The following is a 19039-nucleotide window of genomic DNA, read 5'->3' on the forward strand; positions in this document are numbered from 1 at the left end:
ATCCATGGATTCATAAATTTGATTTCCATCTATATATATATTTTGTGTGATTTTGTTGTCAGCACTTTCAACTATATAAAGAACAAAGTATTTAATATTTCATTCATTCAGATCTAGGATGTCTTATTTTTGTGTTCCCTTTATTTTTCAGTGCATTTTAATTAATGCCTACCTGTTGACATTTAGACAACTCTTAGTTCAAAATGAATCTGGTTTGCTGAGAGTTTTATATTACAGGCTAAGACATATTACTTTTCGAGATTTGAGTCATGATTAGGCATACCACAATGCATACCACAACCAAACAGGATCAGTGTTGGGAGTTATGCATACCATATTCTACGCACATCATTGTTACACTTTATCTATATTGTGTAGTCTTGTTTAGAATCTGTATATTGTCATTTTAAGATTGAGATAAGATGATATTTGATAGATTATTGTATTGTTTCTTACATATTGGCTTGTGCTGCTTGAGAGCCATCAACAGCCAAATCCAAATTTCCTGTGTGTTAACATACTAAGTTTACAATATGTTTAACTATATGTATTTATTCTGTGTTCTGCCAATACCTATCTCCTGCCGGGTAAGATTTGACCTGGCACACCACATTATTTGTAATATCTTCCTAGAACAGTCCAGTTTGACCAATAATAAGGTTAATCTCATGCTGCTGTGATGTCGTGAAGTTTTACAAGACAAGGAGCATCAAAAAGGGGCGACAGAACAATGGATATTTTGACAGCGTGAGTCAGAGTTGTGAGGCTGTCAGAGTAAATTACAACGTGTTTTGAATGAAACCAGAAAAAGAGCCCAAAGGAACAGCGCATAGATAAACATTCCAGAAATGAAAGGGAACCAAACTCAGCGTGTGAACTTGCCCTGTTCAGACTTACATTTAACACAAAACAACAACACAACAAAAGTTGCACAAGTAAACTGTGAAGAACCAAACAGATGATGGATTCAGTCCAATGCAGGAACATCCTGGGCCTGAGTGGGGGGACACACAGCATGAATGTGCAGGATTCTCATTAATCTCTCTATAGTAATAATAAAGCTATTTATCTTTTATCTGTTTTTTTTTCTTTCTTCAATTCATTTTAATTGTTCCTTTTGTAATTTGCATGAGTAATTGGAGTCCATTTCACTGCATGTTGTACTCGCATAACTTTGTATTTGACAAATAAAGAATCTTGACTGTTCATTAAGTTGTTCACCTGACCAAACTGGGCAACTGGGTATTGTGACGTTCAGGTGTGCCTGGAGTAACAGGTACCCATAATCACTGTGTTATCACTGTATCATTTATATAGGGCCATGTCTATATAAATGTCTCTTGTCTGCATGGTCTTACCCTACTTTTAGACAGTATTTACCACGCTGCATTTCTTTAGTCCCACGTGCCTCCTGCCCCATCCCCTTTGATGTGACAGTTATAGGGCGAAAGAACGGCTTCGTCATCAGATTTAATGATTTTGTAGGAGATTTCAGCTTTTAATTTGAAAACAATGTGCAAGAATTATATATATTTGGATTTTTTTCTGTTCATGTACGAGAAGGCCAAATAACACATACTTTAAATCCAGAATCTTACCATGACAGTGAGAACAACAAAAAAAAAAGACTACAACAGCAGTATTTTCTCACACTTGCTTATTATGAGATTTGAATGTTCTCCAGATGTATGATTGCCCCGTTACTTCTATTTTCACACTTTCTTCCTCCCACAATGCTCCATTAATTGTGGCAACAAACAATGCATTCGTCATTACAAAATCATTATTCATGACGGTTCTGGTTAAATACACCAGACTGACCTTCATGCATACATCTTCCTTGATTATGAAAGAGCAATTCTTCTCCATTAAAGTTTCAAATACAGCACTTTTATAGATAATTTAAAAAATATATTCTGATATTTACCTTGTTTAATGGTTTAGTACAAAACTGAAAACTATTAATCTCAGAATGAATCCATTTATAAATAAAAGATCAAGACGCCCTCAACCATACAATATACAAAAGTTTTTGAAGGCTCCATACAGATTTCATTAGTACAGACATTATTTTGTTTGCATCACTGACATAAAAAAATGGAGAAAATTACGTATCAAGTACTGTGTGTTTAGTGTAATCATCAAGTTTAAGAAGTACCAAATGTAGCTAACAGTTATATCTTTTACTCTACTGATCCTTGATCTACTGATGGATGAAATGTACTTCACAAACTACATACCCATGTAAAAAAATCAACTTTACAAAATATACCACACAAGATGTTTCAAATGCAAAATGGAAAATAAAGTCTGGAATATAAAGCTAAATACAAGATTCCCATGTAGGGATGGGCATTTTGTGGCTATTTGAGACATCAAGAAGGATTAGGTAATTAATCACATTAGGTAAAGTTAGCTCTAAAAAAGACCTGAACTTTTCCAGCATTGCGTAAGGCAATGTCAGTGCAATGTCATTTGTATACACACACACACACACACACACACTGACATAAAACAATATATTAAACTGTTATTTGGCCATCCTGGCCTGAGATCTGTTGCAACCCCATATAGTTTCATACAAAAAAAATTATTCAACTGTCCTGTTCTATGTGCTAAATTACAAAGGTTTCAGAAAAATGGTTGTGATATCTTACTTTAAAAACAGCAACAGTGTAGACTGTGTTGGGCAACATTGCATAAGTACTTTCAAACATTCTGCAGATCTCATATGACTCATGACAAATGTTAAACCCACACGGTGCTTACAAAGGCTCTCTGATCTAGAACAAAAACAAAACCGTGTTTCACAAGTGCTTATGCCTCTAGAAAAGTAACATGTACAAAGACATAATGTGAACATCAGTGCAGAAGTAGAAATGAAGACAGAAAGTATGCTAAGAGAACCCATTGTAGCACTGGGGATCAGGATATATTTTTATCCTTCAGCAGGACAATAATCCAATATTATATTGAAGATCAAGTGCAGAATTCTATACAATATTTTTTAAAAATGCATTTGTCCTGTATCCACATGTTTTCATATTCTGTCCATGAAGTTTTGCCAAGACCTTTCCTTCATCCAACTGAAAAGGTTCGTCCTGTGGCCCTGAATATCTTCATTATTTCCAAAGACCTGCACCCTCATATTTAACCACCACATCCACAGAAAAATTTACCAGCAGACTGTCCTCTAAGAGGTTCATATAATCCCACATTATGTTAAGTTTGTATATAAGCATGAAAACAAACTTAAAGGCTCCTAAAATACAGACTAGTAGTGATTGTTTCTAGTTCAGGGTCAGTGTAGGACATTTAAAGGATGTAAGAGATCATCTGGTACAGCATGTTTTCTGGGTTCCCTGTTCCTGCAGAAACAAAGTAATGGACTGGTATGTTAATTTCAAGTTTCATATATATATAAAAATAAAATTATTAAAGAGGCCAACCTGTGAAGACAGAATATCCCACACATGAGGAGTAATGACAGCAGGTCAGCAGCAATCCAAATAATTTTGTATGTATTAGGATCCTGCAGAGAAAAACGACAATTGTGCTCTTTTTTTATTTAGTCATTCAGTAACACGTGAAAGCAGAAAACTAGTACATAAGTTGTATTATGAGTTTAGGATGGAATAAGAATAAATTGAGAAGGTACAGATTATCAGAAACATAAGAAAGGAATAAACTTATGCGGTCTAAATAACGGATGCTAACCAGCTGCCAGTCCGGCTGGGACATGTTTTTGAAGACGTGGCAGGAATTGGTCGTCGCTGAGCTGACCCCTGAGCACCACAGAAGCGAGAAGAGCCATCTCTCATTCACCACCCACATGTTCACGGAGACATTGTTTTCACGTTCTCTGTTAGAACACAACAGAATTCAGCATTAAACATGATTTCACTGGAGGAGGTTCTCATACTTTCTCCATGTAGTATATGCAACCAGCTAATTCTATCTTGTTCTATCTCTGCTTTTAACCCATCACCTGACCCAGCAGTGGGCAGCCATGAAAGGCACTTTGGGGAGCAGTGTGTGGGGACGGTACCTTGAGCAAGGGGACCTTAGTGCCACCGTGGCAGTTTGAACCAGCAACCCTCCAATTACGGGTCCACTTCCCTACCTGCTAGGCCACCACTGTATGTGTGCATTCTAGTAATAGAAATGCATGGCGCTGTTCATGTACAGTGTGACATGCTTTCTAAAATAGAATCCAAAAGCATACTGTACAAGTCAATAAAGATATTTTTAAAGATGCAACTCCAGAAAATTGTGGGAATATCTTCTGTCAGCAGATAGGAATATAATGATATAATATAATGAGATGAACCATCATTATCACCATATCACCAGCTAGGGTTTCTCTGACCACATGATTGCTTATACTGGAATATTCTTTAGACCATTTCCCAAGAAAGCCAGGCTTTTAAAAAGCTGTACATTGTAAGACCTCACAAGGTCATGGCAGTATGGAAATTTGTTTGATGCCCAGGGACTGGGCTCACGTAGCTGCAGCTCATCCGGCTGATCATCAAGTTGCTCCCATCTGATGCTTATTGAGCAAGGACGATTAAGACCTGTTAAATACAGAGAGCAGTCGCAGGACGACGTGGCTGCATTAATGTGCTTTCTGTTGAGACTTATCTTTTGTTTCAAGCTCCTGTCACTCAATACATGCCTGGGTGTTGGTTTTATTTGTCCTCAACTCCTGTGTTTTGTGCCATTTCTGTTGTATTTAAAAAAAATTCCTTATTCACCACCTCTTCGGCAACGTACCCAGGCCATCAAGAGGGTGTACTACTACCAGCAGCCCACTGCAGTCAACTGCAGGTCCTGACAACTGTGCCACCAGCCTCCCACACCAGCGCAGAGAAGCCACCCTCCAGTGTCGCCAGCTGGTGGTGAGAGGGTCCTGACTCCCTGCCTCCAGAGGAGGCCCAGATGAGGCTGGACACAGATGACCCTCTGTTCTGTTAGTCTGTGTGTGCGCTGTGAGTCTGTGTGTCGCCCCCATTTCCCATATTCTCATCCCTTAGGTGGCAGTGATGCAGACAGCCCCACCCTGTGGTATGTTGATCGTTCACTGGGTGGCCTGGTGCCACCTCCCTGTGGGCGGCAGAGAGGGACTCAGGAAGTCAGCAGGAACGTGAAGTGGCAGGGGCTGCATATGCCCAGACGGATCACAGTTGCTTGTGTGCAGGTTGCCAGAGAGGCCAGAGCTGCTGCCATGCCGGAGGGAGACTGAGGGTCCAGTGGTTGCCGCCACCGTCCCCCCTGCCGCACAGGGATTGAGCTTGGTCACCTCAGAGTGGTGACCTTGAGGGTGGGGGTACTGAGTCTTTGTGACACTGTGTGACTGTTTCATTTACTTAAATAAATGTTAAAGTGTAACAGTTAGCCCGATCAGGTATGGCTGAATTCTGTTGAGCTCGGGCCGGGCTAAACAAGGGTGGTAGTAGCCTAGTGGGTAACACACTCGCCTATGAACCAGAAGACCCGGGTTCGAATCCCACTTACTGCCATTGTGTCCCTGAGCAAGACACTTAACCCTAAATTGCTCCAGGGAGACTGTCCTTGTAATACTGATTGTAAGTCGCTCTGGATAAGGGCGTCTGATAAATGCTGTAAATGTAAATGTAAACTTTTTAGAGCTCTAAAAAAGACGATATATAGCCTGCAGTGTAAAGAATAAAAAACCTACAACTGTTTATTTTTTTCAAATAAAAGTTAGTAATGAATCATTTTATTCTTTAAATGTATGTATGCAGGAAAGAAATGGGATTTTGGGGGGGGGTCCTGGCTTGTATTGGACACAGGCAGGGGGCTTCATTAAATTAAGTTATGAAACATCGTTATACATCAGGATATACAACAGGAACTCAACACTTGTGGCAAAGATGTTCCCATTTAACCTCTTGTACATTTACATTTACAGCATTTATCAGACACCCTTATCCAGAGCAACTTACAATCAGTAGTTACAGGGACAGTCCCCCCCTGGAGCAACTTAGGGTTAAGTGTCTTGCTCAGGGACACAATGGTAGTAAGTGGGATTTGAACCCGGGTCTTCTGGTTCTCAGTGCAGTTGAACCCAAATACTCTTATATAAATCATTTGGCAATCTATTTGGCATGCATGATACAAGTGAAATGTCTATATCAATGAGATTTTGTGAATTTGAAACATACCTTATTTCAATAGTGTCCAAGTGAGTGTATTTCACATTTAGTTGATTTCCCCCATCCTTCTTCATTTCAGACACATTGCTATAAACCTGCCTGAAAAAAGGGGCTATTGCCTTCACTTGTGCTCTGTTTGTTGAAGGTAACCACCAAATCTGAATTTAAAAAAAAGAATCAGTACATCAAAATAATGTAATTGTGAATTCATGTATTTATAACTAATTACTTTTTGGTGATTCAATAGCATCTGAACGCATTATCTATGTACCAAACCTGTAAAATATATCACATCAAAAAGCTTTTTGTACTTGCAAATAGTAAATATTTTTGAAGTAGTCTAAAGTTTCAACATAGTCTTTTCGCATTCATAATTTTCTACATATCCATGGAGGTTATTTTTACTCAAATTTGCCCAAACAGTGCTCAGCAGATACACTTTTTCTTTTCTGTAAAAATATGAGGAAAAATATTTCTCAGACTGTCAAAAGAGAAATGTTACCAAATGAGGTGAGATGCCCGATCTGTTAATAATGTCAATGACAGCAGGACGTTCATTGTCGTCGGAGTCCTCATGTTTCAAGTCAAAAATGACTGAGATGTTGTGCTCTTTGGCTAACTTCAGTAGCTCAGCAAGAGAAGGCACTGTCTGGTTTTGAGCCTCAATCTTATCTTCCTCTGACAGCAAGGAGACAGTATGGAATGGGTTGTTCTGGAATAAAATAATATTTAATTTTATCTAAAACTGTCCGTTGTCTAGTGAGTTTCTAAAAGATGGTAATACAATGTGTGCAAAAAAAATAATAATTACAAACATGTATATATGTATGGAATGTCCCTGATAATGAACAAGAACTGACAGAAATAATGATTAGAGCCTTTTATAGAACAACCTTTACCTCCACAAACCATTTGCCAGCATTTAAGCCATGCAGCTCTTCCAAGGTGAAGCTAGATGAATTGTATGCCTTGTTCTCTCTGTAAACCTCCTGTACATTTGTTGTCCTTGTCAAAGACTTATCGTGCATCAGGATAGGGATGCGATCCTTGCTAGAGAAGAGATTAAAAAGGACAACATCCTACATCATTTCAAGTTTTGCAAGTGTACATATTTAAAATAACACACGTACCACCCCGGTGTCAAGCAATCTAAACTACAGCATACATAAATTACAATAACTAATGTACCAAGCACATAGTTAAACAATTCTGCATTTGATTTAAAAAGGCTATCAGAGGCTATAGTGGGATGATTCCCACTATATTTCATTTATTCATTTCTTTATGACCGCTTACAATCAGTAGTAACAGGAACACTCAGGGTTAAGTGCCTTGCTCAGGGACACAATGGTAGTAAGTGGGGTCTTGTGGGGTTTCTGGTTTCTAGATCATAGGCGTGTGTGTTACCGACTAGGATACAATCACTATATCTTCTTCCCATTGAAAATTAATTGCATGTAGTACCTCAATTGCACATCAGTCTCAAAAGCAGTCACGTTGCATTCCAAACTACGAACGAATGACATCATGGTGTTTTCCGGAGCCATCTTAAAATGACATAGAAAATAACGTCGCAACAGACCTCAAAAAAACAAGTTATTGCTTGTGACAATATTCATTTACTTCCTACTGTGGTCGTTTTACAAAATGGATCACAGCTTTCATCAAACAGCCCAAAATGCATAGGGCATACATTTGTCACACATGCATTACAAATCTCCAGTGTTTACACTCTTAAAAACAAGCAAGCTATCAATATAATAGAGTGTTAAGTGTGTGTAACTCATTTGTTTCTAGAACTTTTGTTAGAATTACACAGACATCAAAGTGGAAGTGCATAACAGTTATCAAGACGCTTTTCAAACAGCATCTTACCATGGGTGCCCCGCGGTGTCCTACGAGAGCAGGCTTAAAGGGGAGCGTTCCCTTTACAAGCACACAGGGACTGTTGATGAGCAGCGGGGAGAGGTACACCACTGCTGTCAAGGCCACAAAAGTCACCACTATGATGATCTTAGATGCTGCATTTACACAAAAGAGAGCAGTGTTCTGATGTATCTTGTTCCAAATTAACCCAATTTTTTTTACATAACACTGAACCACGGTTCATGGTATCAGGCGCACCAACCTCTCCTTCTGCCTTGGTGATAACTCTGGAACACAAGCCAGCTGAGTAAGGTCAAAGCCACCACACCACCCAGCTGCAGGAATGGAGCTGTGAACTGTAAGACATCAAAAGTCTGATCATTCACTAATTCACAATTCAATATATATCGCTTACAGTGGATATAAATCATTTACACATCCCTGTTTTTTCCCTGTTTCTTTTTGATGTAAAAAAAAGATTTTTAATGTGACCAGCCTGTACAATTCATTTGAAAATAAAAATAACATTAATGTGTTAGGGGAAAAGCTTTTCGTTTTTTTGTAAGAGTCTGTCAGGATGTGGGTTGTATGAGGGGGGTGCATGAAAAATGTGGCTAATTTCTTCTCAGTAACCTAGACATATTCATCAGAGCATGAGTGAAGAGACTTTTTTTTATTGAATGGAATAATCCGATAGGAATCAAAAGACATTGCACAACAAAGAGACAAGGGACAGGGAGTGCCTTCACAGACAAACCTTTGCAGGAGTTTGAATTACTGGATTTTCTCTTACAGAAAATCAGAACAATAATCTCAGCAATTGTGGTAACATCACATGTTTGGTATGTTTATATTGGCAGGTAGTGAAAAAAGCAAGGAAGAAAGAGAACGTTTTTCAACCAGTTGCCCAACCAGTTCAGTTTCACTCTGCATATACTAAACGTATAGCAAAGGTTAAGAGATAAAAAAAATAAGAAACATGTGAAATTTTGTGAAAAAGGAGTAATTTCCAGTGATATATTTTCAAAAATAGAATTAATGTGTTTCTATTCCTTGATCTTGAACTTTGACCACCAAATTCAAATTGGACGTTCAATTACAAGTTGGCAAAATGACAAAATATTCTAAAGAAGATCCTAGGTCTCCCTTTGGGATCAATATCAATCTGCCTTTTCATCTATCTATCCATCCACCCTTTCAGCCACATCATATCAGACACTGAACGTGGTTCACTTTTACATTTTGTCGATCTGGGACCTCATAGCACAAAAACAAAGGTTAAGAATGTTTCGGCATGAAATTTACATACTGTACACAACTGACCTTGGTTCTTGAACTGAGGTACACACGATACTGGTTGTACTCTAGTACTCTCTCTAATGCCACACAGCTGTATAGATGCAGTGTTTAAATGCAATTTGTTATGGCCAAAATGTAGAACTGTTTCTAGTACTTCTGTAACGATTTACCATAACACTGGAACAATAAGATGCTTCCATAATATCCTGGCTTTGAGGGACATTTGTGTGTGAAATAATATTTTTTTTACTGCTGATTGTCAAATTATAAAATATGCAGTGGTGTGAAAAGGTGTTTGCCCCCTCTCTGGTCTCTTACTTTTTTCCACGTTAGTCACATTTAAATGTTTCAGATCATCAGAAAATATTAGTCAAAGACAACACAAGTAAACACCAAATGTGTTTAAGGGAGAAAATAAAATCCAAACCTACATGGCCCTGTGTGACCCCTAAACTTAATAACTGGTTGGGCCACCCAACGTTTGGGACTTTTACAGCCATGTTGGAGGGTTTTGAAACATGAACCATCTTTTTAAGGTCATACCACTGCATCTCAACAGGATTCAGGTCAGGACTTATACTTGGTCTTTCCAAAGTCTTCATTCTGTTTTTCTTCAGCCAATCAGAAGTGGACTTGCTGGTGTGTTTTGGATCAATGTCCTGCTGCAGAACCCAAGTACGTTTCAGCATGAGGTCACAAACAGATGGCCGGACATTCTTCTTCATTTTTTTATTTTTTTTTTAAAGGACAGCAGAATTCACTGTTCCATATTTCGCGGAAATTCTTCCAGGTTCTGAAGACCATCACACTACCACCACCATATTTTACTGTTGGTGTCAATGTTCTTTTTCTAAAATGCGGTGTTACTTTTATGCCACATGTAATGGGACACACACCTTCCTAAAGTTCAACTTTTGTCTCATTCACAGGGTATTTTCCCATAAGCATTGGGGATCATCAATATGTTTTATGGAAAAACAGGCCATTTTTACCCAATCTCTTAGAGTTATAAACACTGAGTTTGTTGTGGAGTATTTGTGACCTCTTGGATGAGTCGTCGCTGCACTCATGGGGTAATTTCGGGTGGGGCGGCCACTCCTAGGAGGTTTTCACAACTGTTCTATGTTTTCACAGTTAGTGGAAGTTTAGTTAAGTTCACTGTAGTTCGCAGAAGTCACAAAGCATTCGAAATTGCTTTATATTCTTTTCCAGACTGATAGATCTCAATTGTTCCTGAATTTCTTTGGATCTCGCCATGACGTCTAGCTTTTGTGGATCTTTTGGTCTACATCACTTTACATCACAAAGGTCTTATTTAAGTAATTTCTTGCTGGAGAACGGTTGTGGCAGTAATCAGGTGTGGGTGTGGCCAGAGATCTCAGGTCTGATGAACCACTCTGGATTTTTTTCTACCTTAATAATAAAAATCCTTCACTTAAAATCATTCACAGCGCAAAAACTTTTCCACACTAAGCTATGTGTCAGCCTTAATCCAAAAAAATGTTTTTTCTTCTGATTTCTACAGGGAGTGCAGAATTATTAGGCAAATGAGTATTTTGTCCACATCATCCTCTTCATGCATGTTGTCTTACTCCAAGCTGTATAGGCTCGAAAGCCTACTACCAATTAAGCATATTAGGTGATGTGCATCTCTGTAATGAGAAGGGGTGTGGTCTAATGACATCAACACCCTATATCAGGTGTGCATAATTATTAGGCAACTTCCTTTCCTTTGGCAAAATGGGTCAAAAGAAGGACTTGACAGGCTCAGAAAAGTCAAAAATAGTGAGATATCTTGCAGAGGGATGCAGCACTCTTAAAATTACAAAGCTTCTGAAGTGTGATCATCGAACAATCAAGCGTTTCATTCAAAATAGTCAACAGGGTCGCAAGAAGCATGTGGAAAAACCAAGGCGCAGAATAACTGCCCATGAACTGAGAAAAGTCAAGCGTGCAGCTGCCAAGATGCCACTTGCCACCAGTTTGGCCATATTTCAGAGCTGCAACATCACTGGAGTGCCCAAAAGCACAAGGTGTGCAATACTCAGAGACATGGCCAAGGTAAGAAAGGCTGAAAGATGACACCCACTGAACGAGACACACAAGCTGAAATGTCAAGACTGTGCTAAGAAATATCTCAAGACTGATTTTTCTAAGGTTTTATGGACTGATGAAATGAGAGTGAGTCTTGATGGGCCAGATGGATGGGCCGTGGCTGGATTGGTAAAGGGCAGAGAGCTCCAGTCCGACTCAGACGCCAGCAAGGTGGAGGTGGAGTACTGGTTTGGGCTGGTATCATCAAAGATGAGCTTGTGGGGCCTTTTCGGGTTGAGGATGGAGTCAAGCTCAACTCCCAGTCCTACTGCCAGTTTCTGGAAGACACCTTCTTCAAGCAGTGGTCTGCATCCTTCAAGAAAAACATGATTTTCATGCAGGACAATGCTCCATCACACGCGTCCAAGTACTCCACAGCGTGGCTGGCAAGAAAGGGTATAAAAGAAGAAAAACTAATGACATGGCCTCCTTGTTCACCTGATCTGAACCCCATTGAGAACCTGTGGTCCATCATCAAATGTGAGATTTACAAGGAGGGAAAACAGTACACCTCTCTGAACAGTGTCTGGGAGGCTGTGGTTGCTGCTGCAGGCAATGTTGATGGTGAACAGATCAAAACACTGACAGAATCCATGGATGGCAGGCTTTTGAGTGTCCTTGCAAAGAAAGGTGGCTATATTGGTCGCTGCTTTGTTTTTGTTTTGTTTTTGAATGTCAGAAATGTAGATTTGTGAATGTGGAGATGTTGTATTGGTTTCACTGGTAAAAATAAGTAATTGAAATGGGTATATATTTGTTTTTTGTTAAGTTGCCTAATAATTATGCACAGTAATAGTCACCTGCACACACAGATATCCCCCTAAAATAGCTAAAAATAAAAACAAATTAAGAACTACTTCCAAAAACATTCAGCTTTGATATTTCAGTTTTTTGGGTTCATTGAGAACATGGTTGTTGTTCAATAATAAAATTATTCCTCAAAAATACAACTTGCCTAATAATTCTGCACTCCCTGTATACACAACAGCCCACAATGACAATGTGAAAAAAGTTTAGTTGAGGTTATGGCAAATCTAAGAAAGGGATCCCTTGTGATGTTTCTGCAGCTTAATTGAAGACCACCGGTGGAAAAAAACAGTTGACGGGAGCTGATTTGGAAAGGGACACACCCTGTCCATAGAAGGTCCCACTGTTGACAGTTCATGTCAGAGCACAAACCAAGCAAGAAGTAATTTTCTGTAACATATCAAAATGTGGAAATTGATATGCTCCTGTCTGTTAACCAACAGCATCAGCATTTTACCTCGTATTAAAATATTCTTCTCTACAGATATTCCTACTGCTATGGCTTTAACATATCCCTCTTTATCTAGTCTCTGACGTCAGCATAGCATAATTTAATTTCAATGCAAAGCAATCTGAATCAATGATTAGAGACGTGTTCTCTCTTCTGTCGACTCACGGATAAGCCCAAGGCCAGGCAGATTTTGCAGACAATACAGACCGCCTTGTGACAGCCTTAAGACAATATAAACACACACACACACGCACACACACACACTGCCAGATAGATCATACCTTCAAGAACAAAAGGACTGTGGGCCATTCAATTTTCCACTCCCAAGTCATCCCAGCGATCCCAGCAAAGACGATCAGCAATCCGACACAGAGCATCACCTGTAGAGAACCAGGACACAGAACCCACATAAGCCTCTATTGTTTGAAGGAACGAAAGAACATGATACATTGGTGTTCTTCAAATGCAATCGAATCCCAGAAAGCAACAGATAAGACTGAGCAGGACAGCAAGTGTAATCACGCCTGTAAGCTTACCTTGTGCACACAGTGCAACTGCAGGGGTTCCTTCAAAAAATACTGGATCAGTGCAAAAAGCTGCAATAAAACGGTTCTCAAATTATTTACACCTTATTGAATGACAGTACATTTGTCAATCCTAGAAATATGTGATTAAACAATGTCTTTTTTTCATCTTTACGGCCAATTACCAGCAAAAGGGAAGAGTAGATAGCCAGCACTGCAGATATGATGGAAACCACCATGAACCAGTTTACCCATTTGTTGAATTTCTCAAACACCTTCCTGAAATGAGAGGAACATCTATGAAAATAAAACTTTTGAGAACCACTGGAAAATACAATTATTCTGGATGCACAAACGATATCAGAAGTATACTTCATTTAGTCTTCATTGTTGTAAAGCTGTTACACACGTCCTTACTGTCTATAACTCTCTAAATGTAGTGCCTTGAAAAAGAATTTGTGCCTCTTGAACTTTTCCACATTTTCACGTTGCAACCACAAACATAAATGTACTTTATTGGGATTCTATATCAATAAAAATTCTAAGACAACACAAAGTAATCCAACAAATTATTCATGGCGTTCAAGATCTCCTCCAAATTAAAATCTGAAATGTATTTTAATACCTTCACAAGGGGATAATGCTGGTAAAGTTGACATTCTCTGTGACTTGGTATAATGGCTGGCTTTGTGGCTACTCCAGATCAGCGTCTGGACCGGAGTTTATTGAGAATGGTCTTCCCCTAATTTCCGATTGTGTGCACTGGCTGTTACGTGGATAAAGCTGCCCAGTTTGTATCACGTCTCAATCAGGTCATTCTGCTGTAAGTCCTGTTCCCTGTGCCATGTATTGCCTAGTCCGATGTCTTTCATGTTGTATTAAGTCCCTGTTTTACATTAGTTGTGCAATTGTGACCACGTTCCACGTTCCATCCTGTGACAGAACTATATCAAAGCGTTTAGCAATCCCACTGAATGTGCAGTGAGGAGGTGTGAGCTCACGTGTTCATGTCATCCCGCGAGTTGTAAACAGATGTCCAGATGAACTTCCAGGTCAGGAAGAGCAGAGTCGCTACAGCAACAAAGACGAACCAGCAGCAGCCAAACTGTCACAAACACACATGGGGCAAATTCTTAAAGAAGACACCAGTTGGAAAACCGGTCAGGACAAGTGTTTTGAATCTTGAAACAACCCATCAATCAGCAGAGAGGACTAATGAATGTAGGACATATAGGAAATTCTCCCATGGGACACTTCTTCCTCACGCAACAGAATACAACAATGAATACAATGGAAACGAAAGAATCATCCTTGTTGGTATTTTACAAGCCTCATTCTACAGCGTGGGTGTGGGTTTGTGATATGGGAGTGTGAGCAAGTTTGAAAGTCTCTATAAGTGTTACTTGCGTGCAAATAATGCCTGAAGGAGCTGGAGTTACGCCATCGCCTAATCTTGTTTGGTTTTGCTTGGAGCTCTTTGTCATTAATTTGGGGGAAAAAAAGCAAGCAGGTGTCACGCTGCTCCTGGATCAACAGCGGAGAGCCATCAACCGTCTACCACAAGTTTTTTTTTCTACACTCCGCAATATTGCACAGATAAAAGAATATGGAAAAACAAACAAATTTGTCATCAGATGTCAATGAATTCTCTCAAAACTGCACGGCACCCCCATATTAAAGAGCGAGAAGTACATATCTGTACTAACTTGCCCAGTGTTATCTTTCCAAATAATAAATATGTATTGATGTGGGTGCAAAAAGGGTCCTTTACTCTGAACTAAACAGAACTTGTTTAGTCAAACATCCCTTATTCATTCAGTGTAAGTAATAGCACCATACAGGTTTATAACTACATACCAGAGCAAGCGTACATAACCACGTTTGACATCACTTATTACATTAGATATAAGTGGATATCATACATAATATTATATGTATTTCACTTCTAAAACAACTTGCCAGGGTGCCTGCATTTGAGGTTGAAGTTTATTGTCATATGTACAAAGTACAGCGTACAGAGCACAATGAAATTATTACTTGAAAACCTCTACATAGAAGACATAGAAGACAAAGTGCAGAAGCAATAAATAATAAGTCACAGAAGGACCCTTCTTGCAGAGGGTCCCCTAAATACGATTGGATGCATGGGGCTGTATTTAAATAGGACTTGTCACTTGTTGCATGTTCACTAATGTCACATAAAGGATGGCTTCTAGTAGGAAGAATTCTAGTGGGCGAACTAGTGAACATGACATTTATGAACATATCCCATGCCACTAGGTCTTATTTACCATATGGAGAAACCCACCATCTTATTGCACTGCAAAAAGAGAAAAAGGTTTTGTTGAAATGACCGTTAACAACTTCAAACTGTTTCCTAATATTCCACATTTGTTCGTTCTTACTGTGTATGTGTGTGTGTGTGTGTGTGTGTGTATATATATATAGGACACAGGATAGATAACATATTGCGCATAAATAGAATAAAATGTTATAATGAATATATATATAAAATACAGACATCTTAAAGGTGTCAGAATAACTGATATCAGAGTCTGGCTGTGGGAAACTGTCCCCTTTCTGGTTCAGTACTAAACAAGAAGCTAGCTGAGTGTATTAAACGTGCAGGCATGTTAATACATGCACTGTAACGACACAAGAAATTGTGAAAACTGTCCTCAGGCACAGAGACCAAAGAATTAATGACAGTGATCAGTGTTGAGCACATTCGATTGCCATCAAAAAAAAAGACAAAAAAAGCAACTGGGAAAAACCATGAAATCAAAAAAACTTTATTTCTTATTACCATGTCAAAATAAATGTAAGATCACTGCAGATCTCTATTTGCCTTCTATTCAGCAAAGTTGCATTGTGGTGAGCCCTCTAGGTCGTGAGCTGCATGCAAAGCAGATTGAATTTCGCACCATGTAGGAATCCCCCCCCCCCCCCCCCTTTTTTTTTTTTTTTTTTTTTTCTTCAGTGATTCCAGATCAATTCATAAAAGTAGACTGTCTGATATACTAAAAATCAAGACCTTTTTCTTACATTCATCTCTGCATGTCAGGCAACATAACTAAGAATCTCTGCATGTCAGACAACGTTCTACATTACATGAATAAAATGTTTTGGGAAAAGTAATTTTTTTAGTTGTAATTTTTTTCGAGAGGGTTACTCACTTTTCCATTCCTGCTGCCCGTTCTCCTGCACTGGCAGCTGTACATCCATCGCACGAAGCTCCGGAACATGTCATTCGCAGGCAACATTTGTGGTTGATGGTCAACGGCAAGATGGACTTGTTGGTAGAAATCTGAATCCTGCAAGATTAAAAGGAAACCCGCAGACAGTAAATATGCAATCCACCAGTCTGTATCGATTACATGCAGGAAGAAAGAGAAACATGTCGGCTTTTAAAGAGGAAGGGTGTTTTAAATGATATTTAAATGAGGAAGAGGAAAGGATCCTGGGAGGCTTTCAGACTGAAAAGCCCAAAAAGCCCTCACTCATCTTCCATGTGGGTCGCGACATACAAACGTCACCCTACTAAACACATGTGGGTTTGAAGGCATCCGCTCGGTGAGATCATTTTTCTTGTAAAATTATATAATAATAGCAGTGCAGCCCAGCACATCTGTCACCTTTTTGGCAAGTCTGGCCCTGGCAGGGAACGCCGGGAATATTAAGTTTCACAGTTTAAGAAAAAAAAAAAAAAACGGCATGACAGGTTCACGGCGGAGGTGATCAGACAGACTTGCCTACACACGTCATCTGGAAACGAGACAACTCTGTCAAAAACGGTCATGCCACACAGCCAAATAAAGCAAACATTCAAAATATAAAACCAAATATTCAATCACTAATTAGTGCATAGGCATTGTATTTAATGCTTTTATGCTTTGATTATTTTAAAAAGTATAACACTACAGAACACTGCACCGACCCCTAAACATTTAGCCCTCCTACCATGCACATGAACACAGGGGCATCACACGAACTGGCCAAGCATGGTACGGTAACTTGCATACGGCCGATGACCGATGCACGGTGACAAACACAGTGTTTAGTGGAGGCACAAAAAACTAAAAAAGGATCTTGACACAGCAGTCTTCACATAAAGACTGCTTGCCATCAGCATATAATGGGTGTGTGACTTTGAGACGTGTGTCCCTGTCCACTTGCAAGAGGCTGAGGCTACTATTAAAACTGTGATTATTGGGTATCACGCCTCTGTTGACTCACTTTCTTTTTCCTTCAAAATGCACGTATAATGAAAGTTACCAGTTTAATAAGCAAATGCAAACAAAACCTGCAACACCTAAACTAGTATTACTGCTAACAATAATAATAATAGTAATAAAATAAGGTTTTAGCCCCCAGCAAGCCCCAGCCTGAAGCGGCAGGTGCACCAGGCGCTTCCTGCACCAGATCGGGTGCGAATGTCGCTGCTCATCGGCTGGAACCGGGACGGACACTTGACCGGTTCACGAAGGTAGAACCGAAATCCCCGTCGCCGCCGCGTCCGTCCGTGTTCTGACCGGTTTTTTTTTTTTTTTACTCTTGACGCTGACACTACGATAAAAGCCCCCCGCCCACCCCACACCGGCGGAATCCGGCTTCGGGCCGCGGGGGAGTGGAGACGGCCAGAAGGCTGCGGACGCTGCGGGTCCACGCGTGTTCACACCGGGAAACTTTTACTGCAGTTTTACGCACCAGCATCGGACAGCAACGCGCCTGCGTGTGTGTGTGTGTGTGTGTGTGTGTGTGTGTGTGTGTGTGTGTGTGTGTGTGTCCTCGAGTGGGGGGGTGGGGGTCACCTACCGTGGAGTCACCGCGATCGAAGTCCCCCCACACCTTCACGCTCGCAGGGATAAAGTGTTACAAGAAAATTTCCCACGAGCCCGAACTCTCCACCTTCTCTCCACCTCCTCCTCTCCTCTCCTCCACCTCCCCTCATCCGCGCTGTTCCACGGACGGGTGGGTGTTGGGGACGGGGGTGGGGGGGGGCGGGGTCTGCGGTAGAGAGAAAATATAAATTTGCAATATTTCCACCATTGCCAAGGAATCATAGATTGAGTAAAGATTAAAGCATGTAAATGAGGATTAAGTACTGTGGCAAATTAGAGGCAGTTTTTACTAAAATATTAACTAGTGTAAATTTCCCACTTATAAAGCATCCTCTTATCTTATCTTGGCGAGTAATTCATGGCATAGATTATGTACAGTTTTCAGAGCCTTTATTATATATGGTTTGTGAAGAACTGGTAAAATACCGATACATGTTTATAAAGTTAAAAGTTACGTGATTGTCACGTTATACTACACAGCAGTACAGAAATTTTGTTGGCCTAGTTGATGATAATATATTTATAAAGATATAATATAATGAAATGCTAAATTCATGATAAAATCACAAGCCAACAAATTATGCACATGAAAAGTTTTGTTTTTGTTTTACTTTTTGTGAGTGGGTCATGATGCTTCATAAATCTGCATCAGGGAGAGTCCCCTAACTACAATGCAGTGACCGAAAATTGCAAAGGGAAAGGGCTGCAAAAGCAACCTTTTTACAATAATCTGGCATGATTGTAAAACATTCAAGCTTTCTTTTTCACTCTGGTTATGTGTTGAATTTCTCTTTCAGTTAAAAGCACGTGGAAAAAAGTGAGCGTATTCTAATGGCCCAGCAGGTAGAGGCTCCCGGCTTTGTCTGTGAGTGTGCCATGGGATTCCGCCCGAGGGAAAGTAGATCGGCAGCTCCAGCCTGGCCATAGGTGTGTGTGTGTGTGTGTGTGTGTGTGTGTGTGTGCCTTGTGGCAGACCTG

At 39.9% G+C, this 19039-nt stretch overlaps 1 protein-coding gene across 2 annotated transcripts; it reads right to left on the reverse strand.

Annotated features, from left to right (window-relative positions):
- Positions 1-1640: 1640 nt before the first annotated feature.
- Positions 1641-18156, reverse strand: gdpd2 (glycerophosphodiester phosphodiesterase domain containing 2). 2 transcript variants are annotated; one of them, XM_028960801.1, is made up of 15 exons: positions 18036-18156; positions 16397-16534; positions 14222-14325; positions 13406-13499; positions 13233-13292; positions 12978-13076; positions 8308-8401; positions 8055-8200; positions 7644-7726; positions 7079-7229; positions 6682-6891; positions 6189-6337; positions 3718-3862; positions 3450-3532; positions 1641-3368 (listed from the first exon to the last, which is right to left on the reverse strand). In XM_028960801.1, the coding sequence occupies exons 2-15, from the start codon at positions 16481-16483 to the stop codon at positions 3302-3304; spliced, it is 1572 nt and encodes a 523-aa protein (XP_028816634.1). In that variant the 5' UTR covers positions 16484-16534; positions 18036-18156; the 3' UTR covers positions 1641-3301. The 2 variants fall into 2 exon arrangements, with proteins under 2 accessions (XP_028816634.1, XP_028816635.1); XM_028960802.1 differs by lacking the exon at positions 18036-18156 and having other exon boundaries at positions 16397-16879.
- Between the last annotated feature and the right edge of the window lie 883 nt (positions 18157-19039).

Source organism: Denticeps clupeoides, chromosome 18 (genome assembly GCF_900700375.1).
Source record: "Denticeps clupeoides chromosome 18, fDenClu1.1, whole genome shotgun sequence".
Lineage (NCBI taxonomy): Eukaryota > Metazoa > Chordata > Actinopteri > Clupeiformes > Denticipitidae > Denticeps > Denticeps clupeoides.

Bases quoted from the DNA above. Each gene is read 5' to 3' on its own strand.
- gdpd2 (XM_028960801.1), bottom strand. From the start codon at position 16,483: ATGTTGCCTGCGAATGACATGTTCCGGAGCTTCGTGCGATGGATGTAC. The intron at 8,402-12,977 runs GTATGATCTATC...GATGTCTTACAG, and splicing joins CAGTCCTTTTGTTCTTGAAG to TTCACAGCTCCATTCCTGCA. The intron at 3,863-6,188 runs GTATGTTTCAAA...GTGTTCTAACAG, and splicing joins TTGGACACTATTGAAATAAG to AGAACGTGAAAACAATGTCT.